General features: G+C 33.3%; 2 protein-coding genes across 3 annotated transcripts in view; one reads left to right on the top strand and one right to left on the bottom strand.

Annotated features, from left to right (window-relative positions):
- Window positions 1-1,576: 1,576 nt before the first annotated feature.
- Window positions 1,577-10,389, bottom strand: LOC132740803 (uncharacterized). 2 transcript variants are annotated; one of them, XM_060728804.1, is made up of 2 exons: window positions 9,885-10,389; window positions 1,577-3,016 (listed from the first exon to the last, which is right to left on the bottom strand). In XM_060728804.1, the coding sequence occupies exon 2, from the start codon at window positions 2,993-2,995 to the stop codon at window positions 1,784-1,786; it is 1,212 nt and encodes a 403-aa protein (XP_060584787.1). In that variant the 5' UTR covers window positions 2,996-3,016; window positions 9,885-10,389; the 3' UTR covers window positions 1,577-1,783. The 2 variants fall into 2 exon arrangements, with proteins under 2 accessions (XP_060584787.1, XP_060584788.1); XM_060728805.1 differs by lacking the exon at window positions 9,885-10,389 and adding an exon at window positions 6,608-6,726.
- Window positions 7,964-18,922, top strand: part of LOC132740804 (uncharacterized) — a 28,985-nt gene continuing 18,026 nt past the window's right edge. The window contains exons 1-2 of the mRNA XM_060728806.1: window positions 7,964-8,077; window positions 8,835-8,882. Of these exons, the coding sequence (XP_060584789.1) occupies window positions 8,068-8,077; window positions 8,835-8,882 (58 nt within the window). The 5' untranslated portion in view covers window positions 7,964-8,067. The remainder of the gene's footprint in view (window positions 8,078-8,834; window positions 8,883-18,922) is intronic.

Below are 18,922 nucleotides of genomic sequence, written 5' to 3'. Positions count from 1 at the left end.
GATTTGAAATCTATTCTCTATTGTATAAAACTAATAAAGAAAATGATCAATCGTAAAAATGCTAACGTGATACTGAAGGAAAACAAGTGTGCACATTTCATTTCCCCTTTTTCGCAGCGAAATCATTCCTTTGCTTTATAGACAAGTAAATGCACTAAAATACTTCGTTACGTGGTACCAATTAATAAGCATGTATCAACTATGTTACACGATCACAAATAGACGATATCAGCACCAAACTCCTCCAGCTGTTACGTCACGCTTTGCTACTTTAACTGTACAGATCAGGGGAAGTAACCGCTGCGAGGAGTGGAAAGGTTAATGATATGCATGGGCTATTTTTTGATTACCTCACCATTACGGTTTAAACCGATAAATCAAGTAAAAATAGAAATCCTATTTATATAAACAAACTGGGATTACCGAAGTAACTAAAATAGCTTAGATTTCCGTAATATTACTTCGTCTGATTCCGCAGTATGACGGAATCGCCCGGATTGTCACGATTGCAATCGGAACTACATCGGCTATTATCATTAATCAGAAGAGTGACGGAAAAGGCCGAAAAGTTGCGATTGGCACGATTGGAGCTGGTTTCCCGTTCAATCATGCACCAACAGATGTAAGCAGGAAACCACCTAACCGGAACAAGTTTTCCATATGAAATGGCTTGCAGCCGTGGCTGCAAGCCAAAAATACACAGAACGGATACGGTAGTTCTGTCTAACCTACGTTGAAAAAGTAAACGTGTAAATAGTATTTTAATGCTTGGAGTTGTTGACTAAGTTTATTCCCAAATTTCGAGTATAAGTCCACCTAAATTAAATAAATTTATATATATAATAGTAAAACGGCATACTAATTATATATTTATATTATCGTTATAGAAACCTAAAGTATAAAATGCATACATGTTGATATTAATTCAGAGTTGGTTATTATTTTACATCAGTGGGCGTTTTTAAATTAATAATGGTTGTCAGATATATTTACAATCATATTTTACCAAAATATATTTTTTTACTTTTGATGTCAAATATATAAATACGTTATACATGATCAAAGATTAGAACTTCTGCGGCAGAAGAACTTTTAATCCGTATTACAAACCTTATAATAAAGTCCGAGATTATTGTGAAAAATAGTCGAGGAGTTCTGATTGATCCCTTGCTGTCTTTTATTCTACACTGTTTGCAACTCTATAAGTATTTATTTCAACACACACACGCACGCACGCACACACAAACACGCACGCACGCACGCACAAACACAAATCCCTAAAAAATGATAATTATTTTTGTCGAAAATGAATGATGAATATTTATTTCAAAGTTATGGTTATTCTGGGTGTTTTACAGTCAGGGTCAATATTCAACGTTCCATTCGTTGACCTCCTAACAGTAAAGTGATTAAACACGTACTTTTTCTCTCTTGTATCAGTATATCAGTATATTATCATAATATTAACACAAAGGTTGTAGAATTCTGGAACCAGGAGATCAAATCAACAAACGGTTCTTCCCAGAAATATTGAATACACTAAATAATATAAATAAAACAGTAACAAACCGAAAAAATGAAAATGATTTGTGTACTTTGAAGAAAGAAAAACGGAAACATTTCAGTTTGTATAGGAATATCAAATGGACGTGGAAAAAGCCTCTTAACATTATAATGACCGCCTCAAAGATTGAGTTAAAACGTGAATGGCCTGATAGTATTTCAATACACATTAATGTGCATAGACAACAAAAGATGACAAAACAAAGATATTTCAAAAATATCATAAAAATAATTTATATAAAAAATACAAAAAATTTAAAATCCAATTCTCTTTAATATCTGGATCATATAAATGGTAGATCTCAAGGAATGGAAGACCGTAAACCTCAAATCCCATATCACGAGCAAGTTGACCCAGACCTTCACTTTCAAGTCCTTCAAATTGAACCATTATTCCATCAGGCATATATGGCTCCTCAGGAAAGTTCAAACCTTTCCTCAAACAGTCAGCCCTTATCATAAGCATGCAGGCACCAACAAGATCTATCTTAGCTTCTCTTCCTTCAGCTTTAAGATCATTAACATATGTACTGTATTGTTTTATTCCATTGCTCGCTGTCTTTAACCTTCGTGTGTTTCTATCAAATACTCCGTACGTTCTAAAGTATCCAAGATCTATCTTAGAGACAAGTGCTGATGCAACCATAATATCTTTATCTGAGAATAAGAATTGTTGGATAACGTCATCTCTAAAGTATCCGACATCACTGTCAATCCACAGAATCCATTCTTCATCCTTAAGAGCAAGTTTTGTTAATAAATTCCTAGCTTTAGCGAGATGACTTCGGCGCTCAATTTGTTTAGATGGGAAGTGACGCGTTTGTCGATCACTCTTGTTTCCCTTTATTGGCAATTTGAATACTTTTGCGTCTCGAAACCCGTGACGCCGAATTAACTGATTGGCAATTTGGTTAGCAATATCAAATGTGTCATCAGAACTCCCATCTTCTCCAAAATATACGCTTACAAGATGATGTGGGTATGTAAGTTTTGTTAGCTGATCACTGAAGTGTTTTAATTGTTTAGATGCGTCACGTAAAGGAGTTAAGATCACAACTCGGTCGTTTGACGTCAGATTTGCTGGAAGTCTAAGATACGGTTCGGAAAGGGAAGGTTCCAAAAATGGTGCTATCCAACCGATAGGTGATTCCTTTTCTGGCACTGCAGGGATACAGTGTACAACAGCCTCCTTGATATCATTTGTATATTTGAAAGTTGTATGTTTCCACAGTAAATCACCGTTAACACACCTTTGAATTACGAACATATAAACAAAGTTTATAACAAGTTCGTAAATAACAGGCATAAGTATCCATCTTGTAAGACCTAAGATGCAAAGAAGAATTAGTAAGTATTTTATAATAGTCTCTAAGTTAAGCCGACACTTTATATTAAATAGATTTCGTTTCCACGAACGTACAATGTTTGCCATACTAGTTATCCCAGAGTTATCCTGAAATTAAAGAAATAAAAATATTTGATGTATGCAATATCAAATGAAATGTTCCTAATTACACTGATTTAGTTGAATGGAATGAAAAGTGTGCGTGCGTGCGTGTGTGTGTGGCGTGCGCGTGTATGGGTGGTTTCTTTACTCTCACCATCGGACTGAACCATATGGGCGAAAATACAATTCATTTATAAATTACATAATTAAATGGTAATACTTACATCCATGTGTGTGTTTATGTGTGTGTCATAGCTTTCATATCAATAAACAAAATTACAGTGTAAACTTTCACGGTAATGATTCTGTTAAAGTGAACTTTTAAACAACCCCATACATTCTCTTCAAAATGGTGTTAAGGATGGGTGTATGTATATATAATATAGTCAGATAAAATCGTTTATGTCATTTTTACTATTTTCAGTTATTTAATCTATATAGATCATTTCGGTAATGTATTACATATTACGCGATAAACTTTTTTCCGAATCCTCTATGGATACAAAAATGCTACTATTATTTGATGAGCAAAGTAATTTCAACAATGGAATGTCTACTATTCAAAAATCTCTTTGCTATATGCAAGACAAAGTAGGTCAAGTTATTGAGGTAACAAACAGTCGACATTATCTTATTAAGACACTAGCTTTCAAATCTATTGACCTGGAGGCAAGATCTCGACGAAACAATCTCATGTTTTCGAGGTTTTTCAGAAAATGCAGAAGAAAACTGTAGCAATATTTTGATAGACTTTTTTCAGAATAGACTTGATATATAACCAGATGAGATATGCATTAATCGAGCACATAGACTTGTAGCAAGAAGGCACAGATACTTGGGGTTTGGAGCTCAAAACGCCTTTAAAATCCAAATAAAATGCATATTTGTCAATCCCAGCACATGTACTGATCATATATATCCAAAAAACTTAATATAGATCTAAGCCGTTTTGAAAAAATTTCATATTTCAACATCTATAATAATACACTATAGATGTTGAAATATGAATTTTTTTCAAAACGGCTTATATTAAGTTTTTTGGATATATATGATCAGTACATGTGCTGGGATTGACAAATATGCATTTTATTTGGATTTAAAAGGCGTTTTGAGCTCCAAACCCCAAGTGTCTGTGCAAGAAGGCAAAGAAATGGCCACAGGTCAATCATTGTAGATTTTAGAGATTTTCAAAATGTCGAACTTATCATGAGTAGAGCGTACATGCTGAAAGGAGAACATGGCATTTCTGTCGATTACGATTTTCCAAAAGAGATACAAATGGCACGCTCCCGACTATGGCCAAAATACAAGGTACAAAAAGGATTAAATCCATGATCAAAAGTGAATAGTTATAGACGTTGACATATGATTTTTTTCAAAAAGGCTTATTTTTTTTTAAAAATATGATCAGTACATGTGCTGGGATTGACAAATATACATTTATTTGGACTTTAAGTGTCGGTGTAATTATAGATTCTAACACGACCCGCAATTTTCACTATTGAACATAGAAGAACCGAAAGTGTGTATTATTATGCTACAAAATCACTGTTTGACGTTCTATATTTAGATATGTGACGTAATCGTTATACACGTGACGTAACCACTAAAAATGTGACGAGCTGACAATAAGTACGGAAACAAATCAGGCGCAATTTATCTAATTATCATGTACGGCAGCATTTATTTGTTGATGTCGTGTTAGAATCGATATAATATATCCAAATCGGTGATTTTATTGCTTGATAACATCACTGTTTGTCGTTCGGATGCGCATCTACGCCCTCGTGATATAATTCCCCGCATCCGAACTCCAAACAGTGATGTTATTGAGCAATAAAATCACAGTTTGGGATATATTATTTCTTAAGTGAACAACGTTTATAATGGTATGTCATCTGCAGTAATGTTCACATCACAGCCTCCTACCAATGCTATCCGACACATATTGACACGCTGACCAGTGATCACAAGTTTGACACCTTATATACTCACTAACAACAAGCTGATGAACTATCACAACAGCAGGCAATAAACTCACAGTCGACAATGCCAGCCACCCACATGTCCGCCAAACAATACCCAATTACAAATGCTACAGTGATGAACTTCTCCAATTATTGATGTTTTAGGTACATTTTTGCTTGTCATTGTTCGCCATTTATACCAAGCTTCTAATGCCATCATGGGCATATTGCCTAATGGAATAAAGAATAAACTACTTCTAATACTACTACTACTACTACAACTGTTACTACTGCTGCTGCTGCTGCTACTACTACTACTACTTCTACACCACATTATTGGCGAAAGTTTTCGGTTAGTTATGGGAATAACAATTTGTTACCAACTACCAGTTTTTAATGGCATGATAAATATTGCCCATTATCACTTCACAATCTAGTTGTTTTGTGTCCTCATCTCACCGCCATAGATTTCTCGCGCACTCTAAGCTTAACAATAGTTTGTTGGATTTTTTTTCATGCCGTGTGTATTTGAAGTTATAGAAGTTTCTAAAGTAGTGTAATTGTTTGCTTATGCAAAGAAGGAAATTTAAAGTAGCAGTAACTACATGCTGGTTTTGCATGACCTTTGAAATTATCACTTAAAGTTTATATATAATACATTAAATAAATTTCATAAAAAAAGAAATAGCGACATTTCATTAATTAACTGGGTTTCATATCGACTCCAGATCTTATTTTGATGTCCAGACAACCAAAATGAGTTTAATGAGCATACAAATGTGCAACCTCATTGTGGTGAATTCGGAAGTACACTTTCTGTTTGCATGAGAAACTCCGCCTTCAGATCATCCGTAGATCTACATCAGTATTAAATCAACAAACATGACTATAAGTAGCAGTCCAAATGTAACGGTATATTTCCGCATTGTAACGGATATTTTCATACAAATTTAATCTTTTTTATGAGATGATTATTTTTTCTGAACCACAGACCTAGTGCACCATGAAGCTTAAACGGTAAAAGTGTGTTTGCACAAGAAAATCTTATATTTGCTGTGTTCCGGATAGCAGCTATAACACCGTGACGTAGCGCATACACGAGCTGATTATAGTCTTCATTTGCATGTTAAAATTCGTATACGAACTTTAGTGTTACCGTGGGGTTTTCCATTTCAAATCCTAATTTATGAACACTATTTGATGAGATTTACAACGATACTGTTAAAAAGGTTAATGAAACTGTAGAATGCTTGGTTTTTAGGCCAACGGCAAAGATATTTTAACATATTTATTTAATGTAGCTTTAAACTAAGTGGCCTCTCAATTTGGCTCATAAATCTAATTTCCGCACAACTTAGGTAAGAATACAAACTATCAGTGCTATAGGTCAAGTTTGATACTATTTGGTATATTTATATACTAAGTATTTAGGTGACATAATACCTCTGATCAAAATTATAGACGCAGCTATGAACATTGTGACGTATTTACAATGACGAGTGTTACCAACAATTCTCGAAAGAGTTTGAAAATAATGTAATATATCATTTCATGTATGTTGATGAAAATACATGTACTGCTATTGCTAATACTACTACTAAAAATAATGAATCAATGTACAAAAACTTACTTATATACACTGTTATCCTTAATAATTATATACTGCAATAACTTACTTATAGCACAACGTACTGAAGTTTAATTATGTGGCTTCATAAAGATAAATATAAAGAGAGAGGGAGAGTAATCTACAATCAACTGTTTATTTAAATATTTACATAAACAATAATGATAAAATGATTAACGATATGTAATCACTAAAATTTGCTGATATACTGCATTTGCAGAATTATGAAAATTAAATAAAATCAGTGAATTTTTTAAAGAAATGCATTTTCAGGTCTGTCGTTTATACGAAGCAGAATTACAAAACATAAAAATGTGATCACTAAAACTTGATGACAATTTTGTTTTAACAGAACTAATGAAAATTGAAGTTACCAAAAAATCATTTTAAGATAGAAGAGGTAGATTTTTTTCTAATTATAACATCCCATATATTTTCTATAGTTTACAAAGCTCGTGTTGTGTTAAGGGTAGAACTGAGAGAATGGAAGACCGTCAACATTAAACCTTATATGACGAGCATGTTGAGCCAAACTTTCACTATCAAGTAGTTCAAACTGATAAATCCTTAAATATCACCTCATACGTGTTATACTTATTTACATATCACATGCAAGTTTATTGTATTCCTTCTCCACTTCCTATTAGGCTATCATTATCATTATACATGTATGTATATGTTGTCTTTATCTATAGGGCATTTGTTCTATTTGCACTATTTGGTACAAAAAATAGTTGGTACAAAAAAAATATTGAAAATAAAATGTTTCGTTTATTAAGATACAGAATTTTGCGTTTGCTCGGATTAACAATTGATGGTTAAAATTACATGAATAAATGTACAGAATTTTGCGAAAGCTAAGATTTACAAGCAGTGGCAACAATTATACAAGATTTTGACTAAACTCGGTTACAATTATATGAAACAAGGTACATAATTCACCGAGCGCATGCTAAGATTTACAATTGATGGTATAATATATATTTCAAGGTGCACAATTTGTGTAAGCTCGGATAAACAATTGGCGGCATCAAGGTACACAATTTTGCGTAAGCTTCTGAATTAAAGCTACAATAATTGAGAAAATCTTCCATTATTCTTTTCCCGACAATGATTCATTATGATAATAGAACTAGTACGAGACTTAGTAGTGAAAAAATGGACTATATGAACGTTAAACCGTCTTTAAACAGGAAGATATAGCTTTGATAAAGCATCGTCATTTATAGAAATAAACGTGAAGCCACAGTGCTTTCTTTATTTGTAAAACAAATAAATTGCAAAACAGCTTTAACTGCTATTATATAATGAAATACATACACTATATTAGCATCAAACCTTTGCTTTTCTTGTAGAAAATGATAAGACTTGGACAATATGGAGATAAGACAATATTTATGAAAGGGAAGTGTCAGTTATAAATAACAGCAAGACCGTGTAGGTCACAAACTTTAAAGGAAATAATGAACAAAAGTAAGACTTTGTTTGTTTTTTTCCGAAACAAAAAAGAAATTAGAATAAAAATGCAAACATTGGAATTTTATTTATCTGCATAGCTTAGAGTTTGATTATAAATTGTCTCGTGGTTAAGTCATAGTGGAAATACATTCCTAGGTTGATGCTACATATTTTTTAAAGTTGGGGCTTCGTATATTCCTAGGTTGGTGCTACATATATTCCTAGGTTGATGCTACAAATATTCCTAGGTTAGTGGTGCTACAAATATCTCTAGGTTGGTGCTACCTATATTCCTAGGTTGATGCTACAAATATTCCTAGGTTGGTGCTACGTATAGTCCTAGGTTGATGCTACAAATATTCCTAAGTTGGTGCTACATATATTCCTATGTTGATGCTACAAATATTCCAAGGTTGATGCTACATATATTCCTAGGTTGGTGCTACAAATATTCCTAGGTTGATGACACATATATTCCTAGGTTGAGGCTACATATATTCCTAGGTTTAGGCTACATATATTCCTAAGTTGGGCTTCATATATTCCTAGGTTGAGGATTTATATTCCTAGATTGAGTCTACATACATTCCTAGGTTGAGGCTACATATATGTCTTGGTTGAGGCTACAAATATTCCTAGGTTGAGGCTACATATATTCCTAGGTTGATGCTACGAATATTCCTAAATCATTATTATTCCCATAATTGACTTTAATGTTCGGATCATTGTCAGAATGTTAATGTATTGTTTCTTTTTTATTTTATTTTTTCAGGTAAAGGGGTTGTGCTGTTACTAGTGTGCTTAGCTGCTTATATTCAAGGTAAGTATAGGTTTTCAAACATGATTATTTTATATTAAATGTTGATACATATAGAATGTTTCGTAAGTAAAAGGCGAACGAGATGAGACGTATTTTGTCAAATTTTGTCAAAGATTGTTTAAAATTTTCTTATTTTTATTATCAAGCAACCTTTCTTCTTCTATTTTTTTATTTGATTGCTTATACATATTTTACTTAAAACACATAATAAGATTTTACCTATCCTAACAATATGTTAAAATAAAAAATGAAATAAAATAAAATACATTGAACATTATCTTAATCACTTAAACAAACCCATAACAGTTCATATCAATTTCATTAGGTCAGATTTACATGTACTTATTCCTATCTATTATGACACAGAAGATAATTTAGGCTTAAGATAACAAATGATTTGTAATTATATAATATTATTCAAACGCACGTGTGCAAATATTAATATAAAAAATTATAAAATCGCACGTGTGCAAATATTGATATATTAATAAACATATTAAAACTATACTTGAATCTAGTGGAAGAGCAGATGTGTGGTTACTTCAACCTGCCCTAAATACCCCAAACTTAGGAAATTCTATAAAACAAATCCTTATTGACCAGTATTATCATGAATGGAACACACAACTCCAATCATCTAATAAGGGTAGAACTTATGCAGCTTACAAAAAACCCATAGTATTGAAAAATATCTAATACGTTTACCAAAATATGAACGCGAAATAATGTTTAAATTTCGTACAAATAACACGCATTTTCCAGAAGAAACGGGACGCTGGGACGGGACGTCTCTAGAAAATAGGCGATGCGTACTTTGTTCAGAAAAGGCTATTGGTAATAGCAAACACTATTTATTACGTTGCGAAAAATTCAAAGAACAAAGACAAAACATTTTACAAAATTTCTGCCTTGAAAATAATGATATGCTCGTCGGCACTTATGCATTATAAAATTACTCATACAGATTACATTATATTAACTACTACTGTGTAAAGACAGTACCTTATTGCGTAATCCTTATAAATCCGGTAAATATCTATTCCAATTGCATGTGAAACATGCGATCTTTTTTATATTTATTGATTCAGGTTGCACATGTGTTGTCTGAACGGAATTAGTGCGCGACAAAAACGATTTGCACTAGGCATTCACACACCGTACAATTAAATGGTTTTGTGACTTTAAACTAAAAATACCGCATCTCATTCGGATAGTGTGGTTATTTTCAGTCAAAATTCACGTGAATTAAAGCTGGCACAGGGCCAGAAATCTGTTCGCATGCTCCTTTGGATGTTGACTATGAATCCATAACATTGATTTACTCAGTTTGGATATGTTAAAATAGATGAATACTTACCCACGCCCGGCAAACTGTCGCTCCACTTCAAAATTGTCGTGTACGGTAAAACGAGCGAACGGCATTTCCGAGATAGAGCGGAAGTCCGATTTAAACGCATAATTGTAAGTGTTGTTTATGTTTTTGTCTTGTAATTCATCCAAATTGTACTTTTCCGAAAAACGGAAAATGTAGTTCCGTGTAGGATTGTTTTAGTCTTTCAATGATCTAAGCTGTTACAAAAACAAAATTATATTTAGCCCGGGAGAACTTTTCTCCCTGACGAAGCGAACGACGATTTTTAGAATATTAAACTTCCCAACCATTGAAAGCCCATACCCTTCGGATTTCTTTAAAAAGTGTCATCACCAATAAAGCTGGAAAAAAATCGACGAAAAATCTCGGCGGGACGCTCTAGGATGACCCGACTTGAGTGTACGGTCGCCCATATGGGCTTTCCGGCGGCGACCTTAAATAAACGCATAAAAAAAAATAGACATGATCAAGATATATATGCCTTTTAAAGACAACTAATAAAGCGTGATATCCTTTCAACGACCTCTAGCGTAAATGAATGTAAATCGCGAAGGTTGTCACCTATAGCTTGCCGTATAGATTCCCATTATTTATGTTCCAAAAGTTGGATGAGGCCCGATCATTGAATCACATGGCGTAAAACAGGGTGCCACTTATTGGAGGTCAGTCATGATTTTTGACACGGTTATGTACATTTTTAAACGTGTGTCCGTGCAAATTCGACAAAATCGAATATTTTCAGTTCTACCGCGAACAAATGGTTTCCGAGCAGGTACATGTTAAAACGATTGTTCCCGCCAAATGTTAAATGTTTTTCGAAAAGTTTGATATTTAAAGTGCAGAACAGAGACAAAATCATGCAATACACGGGGGACGTAAAATGGATCACTACTACCGAGTTCATTTTACTATGACTTTCTGTAATTAATAGCTCTAACGTACATGTTCAGATCAAACACAAATAAGCCACGTTTTCATGAAATAGAAATACTTTTTGTAAGGTGGGGAATCTCTATGAAAATGGTTGACAAAGTGTCGGTCGTTCTAAGGATATGAAATATGATAAACAAGATTAACAAGGAAAGGCGGCGTTCAATGAACGCCACCCCCACGCGACCCAGCAACAAAGAATCGGTGGCAAGGAGCCCAGGAGGCCCTCAAACAAAAACAGGACAGGGCGCAATGCGAAGCACGGACAGGTCAATCACTAATTATAAAATGAAGCATTAAAGAAATCATAAAAGCTGACAAGGAAAACAAAGAAAGAAGATAAATGACTGCTTAACAAGCTCACAAAATAAAGGAGCATAGGGGAAGAGGATACGAGACCCGGGGAAGGGGGTTATATTAGTGTTTCAGTTATGTTTCAAGATACTTTTTTCTTATTTAACATTGTTGTTTAGTTTACCATTTTCCTCTCAAAGTATGAATGGAAATGTATACTTTTTATAATCAAACACTGCATATTGTCAGTACAAATCTTGATTAATTAAAGAAAAAATATAAGTTAAAAGAAATATCGTAAAATTTTGTTCCTTTATTCAGAGTATCTATGAACAAAAGGAACATAATAAGAAAGGCAGTTCTCAGTCGGTGTACGGACTAAAATTATTAATAATTGAAATACCTAGTTATAGTAAAAATAAATTAATACATTTTCATATTTCTCCGGCTTCACATTTAAAGACGTTTTCGGTAGTTTTCTGTGCGTATCGTTATGCGCATCCAAGCAAGATAATCACGGATAATTACTCTTCAAATAAAGGTAAAGTTGAATAGTATTCGGATAAGTGTTTAAATTTCGGCTATAAGCAAATAATGAGTAAATAATACAGAATAGATATTTCTAAATGTTCAAAAGGAGATTGGTTCAAAAGAATAAGAATGTCGTTTAGACAACATCACATAAAGGATTTCTCCAAGCATTAGTACGACAGCATGATGATAATTCTGCGCGCGTTACCCACCCACTTGTGGTATAGTGACAAAAAGTGCGTCGCGACTTGATTACTGGCAGACAACTGGGCAAAGAAGTTTAAAATGATATATTTTAAAAGTGTTTGAATAAAAAAAACAAAATTAATATCCAAGAAATGTTCAGAATTTCATAATTTTCTTTGTAAATTTCTGAATACTTGCTTACTATTCGGTATGTTAGTCGAGTGAAAAAATAATATGGCCCTAGATATGTTTTTAAAAAAATATTCAGTATCATTTACTTAATATAACATCAAAAGAAAAAGAAATTCTTATTACAACATGTTTATATTTGACAATACATTTAGTATAAATGATATTTCATAAGGAAAGCGTGGTAATTTGACAGTTAGCATATGCGGTAACCATGGAAACTGTCCGTTTACAAAAAAGTAACACTTCAACATATATATTTTATTTCTATTTTTGAATCCACAATCAAATGTTACTTGATATATCAATAATGTAGAAAATTCTGTAAAAGAAATTTCTTGATAGCTTTATTTTTTTACAGAAAATTTTCATGTTTATTTTTCTCATTTTTTGTTTAGTTAAAAAGCATGAAAACTCATTTTTTAAAGAAATATGTCTAAATTATCGTTTGTTTTTATACAGAACCCTAAGATAACGCAAGCTTTGTATAAAATTATGTTTATTGTGAGTGAAATAAGCTATTTTATACATTATTATAATACAGTTTGGCTGTTTTGACAATTTTGAGATATACGGTTACCATGGAAACTGCCATTTTTTCAAAAAAATCCAACACGCCCAAAATATATTTTTCTTTTTCTTTTTAAATTTGTCATTAAATTTTACACAATATACAAAAAAATTAGAAAATTCTATGAAAGGATTATTTTTTCATAAAACTGTACATGTATATCTCTAATTATTCTGAGAATTCATGTTCATTTTTCTCATTTTTTTGTTCGGTTGAGGAACATGGAAAACTCATTTTTTAAAGAAATATGTTCAGATTATCATTTGTTTCATACAGAATCATTAGATAAGGTTATCTTGGCATAAAACAATGCCCGTTGTGTGATTTAAGCTATCTTATACATTTCTATTCGTTATAACACAGTTAGGCTATTTTTGACAGTTTTTATATTATACGGTTACCATGGAAAACTGCCATTTTACAAGAAATCCAGCACGTCAACATATATTTTTCTTTTTATATTCAAATTTTTCATTAAATTTTACTCCATCATACAAAAAAATTTAGAAAATTCTATGAAAGGATTATTTTTTCATAAAACTGTAGAAAAATGTCTTTAAGTACGTCTATTTTTAACTTTTGAAAATTTTTTTATAGATTCGTAGACTATGCTATTTACACCAACTTAATGTCGCCTTGCGCCCAACAACTGACCTTTCGCTCCATCTCTTGCCCTTTGGCTCCACTACTTTCGAAAAAAATCGATTTACAAATTTAAGAAATCCACCAAGAGTAGTTTATTTTGCACGAAAGGATAGCTCTTGGTACGGGTTAATATTTTGTAAAACACTTTTTAAAAATTCTAAGTGTAGAGCGTTTTTCATGGTTTGAAGTTTGATATTTAACGAATCGTCGATCACTTCGTCAGGGGAAAAAGTTCTCCCAGGCTTGATATAATTTTCTTTTTTAACAACTTTAGATCATTGGACGCCAAAATCAATCTTAAACGGAACTACATTTTCCGTTTTTCGGAAAAATACAACTTAAATGAATTACGAGGCAAAAACATAAACAACACTTACACTTATCCGTTTAAATCGGCCTTCCGCTCTATCTCGGAAATGCCGTTCGCTCGTTTTACCGTACACCACAATTTTGAAGTGGAGCGACAGTTTGCCGGGCGTGTTACCACACCGCATTACCGGCGGCAGTGGTGGTAGATATCTGAAAATTACCGATCGATACAGGTAGGTTATAAATTTGGATGGTTTTATTATATTACACAAATACGGCCCATTTCATTGCTATAAAACTATTGTCCATTGAATGGAGATATTGTAAGGTAATTTTGGACTCGTTTTTTTCCTGTTTTAATACTATTTAGAGCAGGTTAAAAGTGACAGCCTCGGAAAAATCCGTGAAAATATCTGTTTTCTGTTCAAAATATCTCAAGTTTTAAGTAAATGGCAGGATTTCCTGTTATCAATATAGACGTTCATTCATTGGGGTCACGCAAGCCAAATATCTACCCCGTGAGTCTTTTCTAGAAAGTTTTACAGACGCTCAATCTTGTCCGGTCGAAGAAAAAATGCTGCCGTTGTAGGCAGATACATATTATAAATGCTGTCGTCGATGGCAGAAATACCATGAAAGTGGCTAACATTCTGACAGAAATTCAAGTTCAATCTTTTATCAATTCCTCTTTTCTTTGCGTCCTTTAGTCGGAATTGAGACGTTAAACTCTCATTTCTGATATTTTCTCAAGATAGGAAAGTTATTAATGCGGTATGTGCATCGAAAAAAAAATAGCAACATTCATTCTTAGTTCAGGCAATATACAAAATTAAAGGAGAAGTTTTATGAATTGAAAGGTCAAAAAATGAGAAATAGTATATAACAAACCAAAAATTCTAGTTTTTTTCCTATAAATACAGGATTTATTTTCATCTTGTGATATGAATCATCGAAAGGTTCATCTTCATAAGTTGCCATGGTTACAACTAAAATGAATGAAAAAATATATAGTTAAAGGGGAGCACGTGATGTTAGAACTGTTCTTTATAATTTAGCATAGTAATTGTAATTCAAAGGCAAACTACAACGCTATTACAAACATGAAAATTTAAAGAAATGAATCTACGTTGTCGTGTTTTTCAAGAACTTGATAATATAGGAAAATATTTGAACTGTCAATAATATTATCTTTACAATTTACATTAACATACATTGTTTTATGATACACTGATGCCAGTTGCGAAGTTAATAGTCTCCCCTTTATTACATAAATTTAATAACTTATAATCTGCGCCGATTAAGTAAATTTCAGCCTTTATTTGTCATAAAGCGATGAACATTATTACCTCGAGAAAATAATGTCATATGCTAGCAAATGAATATCCACTTACAAAAGTTACTTGCTGTAATATGCAATTGGCGTTATGTCTTAAAAAGGGAGTGCGCTGCTAAACTTAAGATACATATAGTATTGTATGCATGTAACTGACAGACACAACAGATCCAGCACACATGCATGAATATAGAAAAATGAAGTTTTTCATGTTCATTTCTCTATCTATAGTGAAATTTTGTGGTACTAAATCATAACTTTTTGTATTGTAACTGCATGTTGCTAATAAGCTTTTTTTCGATGCACATAACGCATTAATAACTTTTCTTTCTTGAGAAAATATTAGAAATTATAGTTTAACGTCTCAATTCCGACTTAAAGGACGCAAAGAAAAGAGGAATTGATAAAAGATTAAACTTGATTTTCTGTCAGAATGTTAGCCACTTTCATGGTATTTCTGCCATCGACGGCAGCATTTATAATATGTATCTGTCTACAACGGCAGCATTTTTCTTCGACCGGACAAGATTGAGCGTCTGTAAAACTTTCAAGAAAAGACTCACGGGGTAGATATTTGGCTTGCGTGACCCCAATGGATGAACGTCTATATTGATAACAGGAAATCCTGCCATAAACTTGAGATATTTTGAACAGAAAACAGATATTTTCACGGATTTTTCCGAGGCTGTCACTTTTAACCTGCTCAAAATAATCTTAAAAACAGAAAAAACGAGTCCAAAATTACCTTACAGTATCTCCATTCAATGGACAATAGTTTTACAGCAATGAAATTGGCCGTATTTGTGTAATATAAATAAACCAACCAAATTTATAACCTACCTGTATCGATCGGTAATTTTCAGATATCTGCCATCACTGCAGTGATCTGCCATCACTGCCGCCGGTAATACGGTGTGGTTACCGTACGTCAATTATATTCCCCGGGCCGACATGTATATACTGGTACAGCTGTCGACGCTGGAGCAGCTGTCTGCCCATTTGATTGTACACAATGTGTGTGTGTTTGAGTTTGTTTACCCTCGCCACCGGAAAGAGACAATATGGGCGAGCATATACTTCATTTATAACCTATTAAAAGGGGGAGCTGATGTTTCTTTACTTATTGTTATATCCGTACATGTGTTATGTGCATACCATATCCCCCATGACAGGGTAGTCTCTACATACAACCTCTGCCATGGGAGGAAGATGGGGCAATCCCAAGAATTCTAAAATTTAATAATTAAAATGCACTTATTTTAAAATTGGCCAAGACGTTTATAGAAGTTACCGTCTTTTATAACAGGTCAATTTAATATGACTAAAAAATTTTTAATATATTATAAATAGAATTATAGAGTTCGCATACTTACATGCGAAGAAGGCATGTCAGGAACGTTTTCTGATTGTACACACAAACACGGGGGAGGAAGTGTTACACGAAGGATGGAGTTCTTATGATAACTTGTTTGGAGTTCTTATGATAACTGTCACGGAGTTCCTGGAAAACGTTACGGATTTCTGTGGAAAACTTTTCTATATACTTGGAGAACTCGCCTAAAAAATGGTTATTTTTAACTTTAAATGGGGAGTTTGAGGTGCTAAATTAAACTTTGATAATTAAGCTTGCCCTACATATTGTATTATGTTTCAGAACAAATCTTTTAGTCCATATTTCGTCGCCGTTTAAAAAAAAATCTGGAAGTTTTGAGAAAAATTTCCAAATTACTTGCTAATTCGTACATATTGACCTTTTCATTTGTGATCTTCTTCGTTGCTATACATAATCACCTATTTATAGTGGAGAGTTGCAAACATAAAGCCCGGGATAATAAATGTATACCCGACTTTTCAAATGTTACGGAGTTCTTGTGATAACTCAAAATATGTCCTGGAGTTCTTATGATAACTTTTGTTACTGCCAGTGTGCTCTTGTGCTAAATTACGGCACGTTTAAGCGTATTTTATTAGTCAGTAAGTGTGTAAATCATTATGAAGCATAGTACGCTTATCATTTGCACAAAAATTTGGTTATATAACGTTGGCTTTGATCGTGTTTTAGTTCCTAATTAAATTTGTGCGAAATCATATTGACATTATAAAACCCAACGAATGCATTAAATGTTTCTGTGTATACTGTTCGTCAACAAAAGTTTTATGTCATAAGTTGCCGCAAAATGCAACATTGAGGTCATGTGGCGAAATTAAAACACGATCATTCAATATATCTGGGGAAGACATGAAACTGCTTTGGTGTACAGTCTACATAGGATAAACAGGTGCTAAGCTATCTTCAGGAACGACCGCCTCCATGGTCGAGGGGTTTGAGTCGATGACTTCTAATCCAGTTACCTCTCTGGCGTGGGTTCGATGCTTTTATTTGCGTTAATCGTTAAGTATGTATGTAATATTTCTTACTTGTATGTAAATATTACATACTTAGCGATTAACACATAAAAGTATATGTCGTGCTCGTGCCTATGTGTTAAAAAATGAGAGGGTACATGTGATATGAAAATTCAAATGAAGAGTGGTAGCCCGTGCCGCTGCAAAACCGAAAGTAGGGTGTTTTTATGAATTTTTCATTTATTTTTGACAATATACTGCCATTTGTCCGAATATGATATGTATATGAACATATTAAATATGTGTGATGATGCAAATATAATCAAGCCAAAGGTTCATTTCAGCCCGAAAAATATGTCGATGTGATGGGCGAGGCAAGACATGTCGATTTTTTGTAGCTTATTGTGAATTTGCAGTACATGAAAAACGTGCACATGGCAAATCAGCACATAAATAAAACATTCTAGTGTTCCGTGGTATACATCTTTTCTACGTGTCATACCTCCTTTCCTTATTACAATGAAATTTTACTGGATTGTTATCCATCGCTGGTTTGTTTTTAGCAGAGAATGACCTGTGCATGTTCAAAGAGGGTACCGTTTGAGCAGATTTCGCAAAGAGGGTACCGATATGGATATGCACCGTGTAGTTGGGCTTCCTCAAGAAGCGGCTAAGTAAATTGTATCATTATATACCATGTATCGTAAATAACCTGGATATCCTTTACACCCATGCACCCGAAATGTATGATCTTTTTATGCATAAAAATCAACCGATTACTACCGATCTCATCGACAAATTTGCACGTGCCCTACGGGTTCGAGCGAAAGAAGTTCGACAATATATTTTTGTAATCAATTACAGCAAAAGTTGTTGCAAAATTTCCACAAGGACTCCAACTTTGATAAGAAAAATGTATGCAGTAATTTTCCGAAATATGGAAATTGCTGTACGTCACGTGATGCTACATTGGATTTAATAGAGAAAGGAACAAGGTCGAATAAACGGCATGAACCTTACGGTGACTCACATATCTTATTGAAGACTTACTTTCTATCGTCATATCATTGTCATAGAACTTTATACGTTTCTATGACAAAAACTGATACCTTTTTTGAAATTGAAATACCCGTTGAAACATAAAGACGACACCCACCTCATTAAATTTAGATAAAAGTAGTGCATACTACCTCCTATTTTGCTGAAAACCATTTACATGCATACCGATAGCATAGTTATTAATGTTCTCTAAAACTGCCAGGAATAATGTATATATGACGAAATCATGATTCAAAGCGCTTTTTTATCCTGTAAGTAAATGCTCTACATCAAGT

This window comes from Ruditapes philippinarum, unplaced genomic scaffold (assembly GCF_026571515.1).
Source record: "Ruditapes philippinarum isolate M1 unplaced genomic scaffold, ASM2657151v2 ctg215_1_1_1_1, whole genome shotgun sequence".
Classification (NCBI taxonomy): domain Eukaryota; kingdom Metazoa; phylum Mollusca; class Bivalvia; order Venerida; family Veneridae; genus Ruditapes; species Ruditapes philippinarum.
The sequence above is the reverse complement of the archived record's forward strand: the minus strand, read 5'-3'. Positions and strand labels throughout refer to the sequence as shown.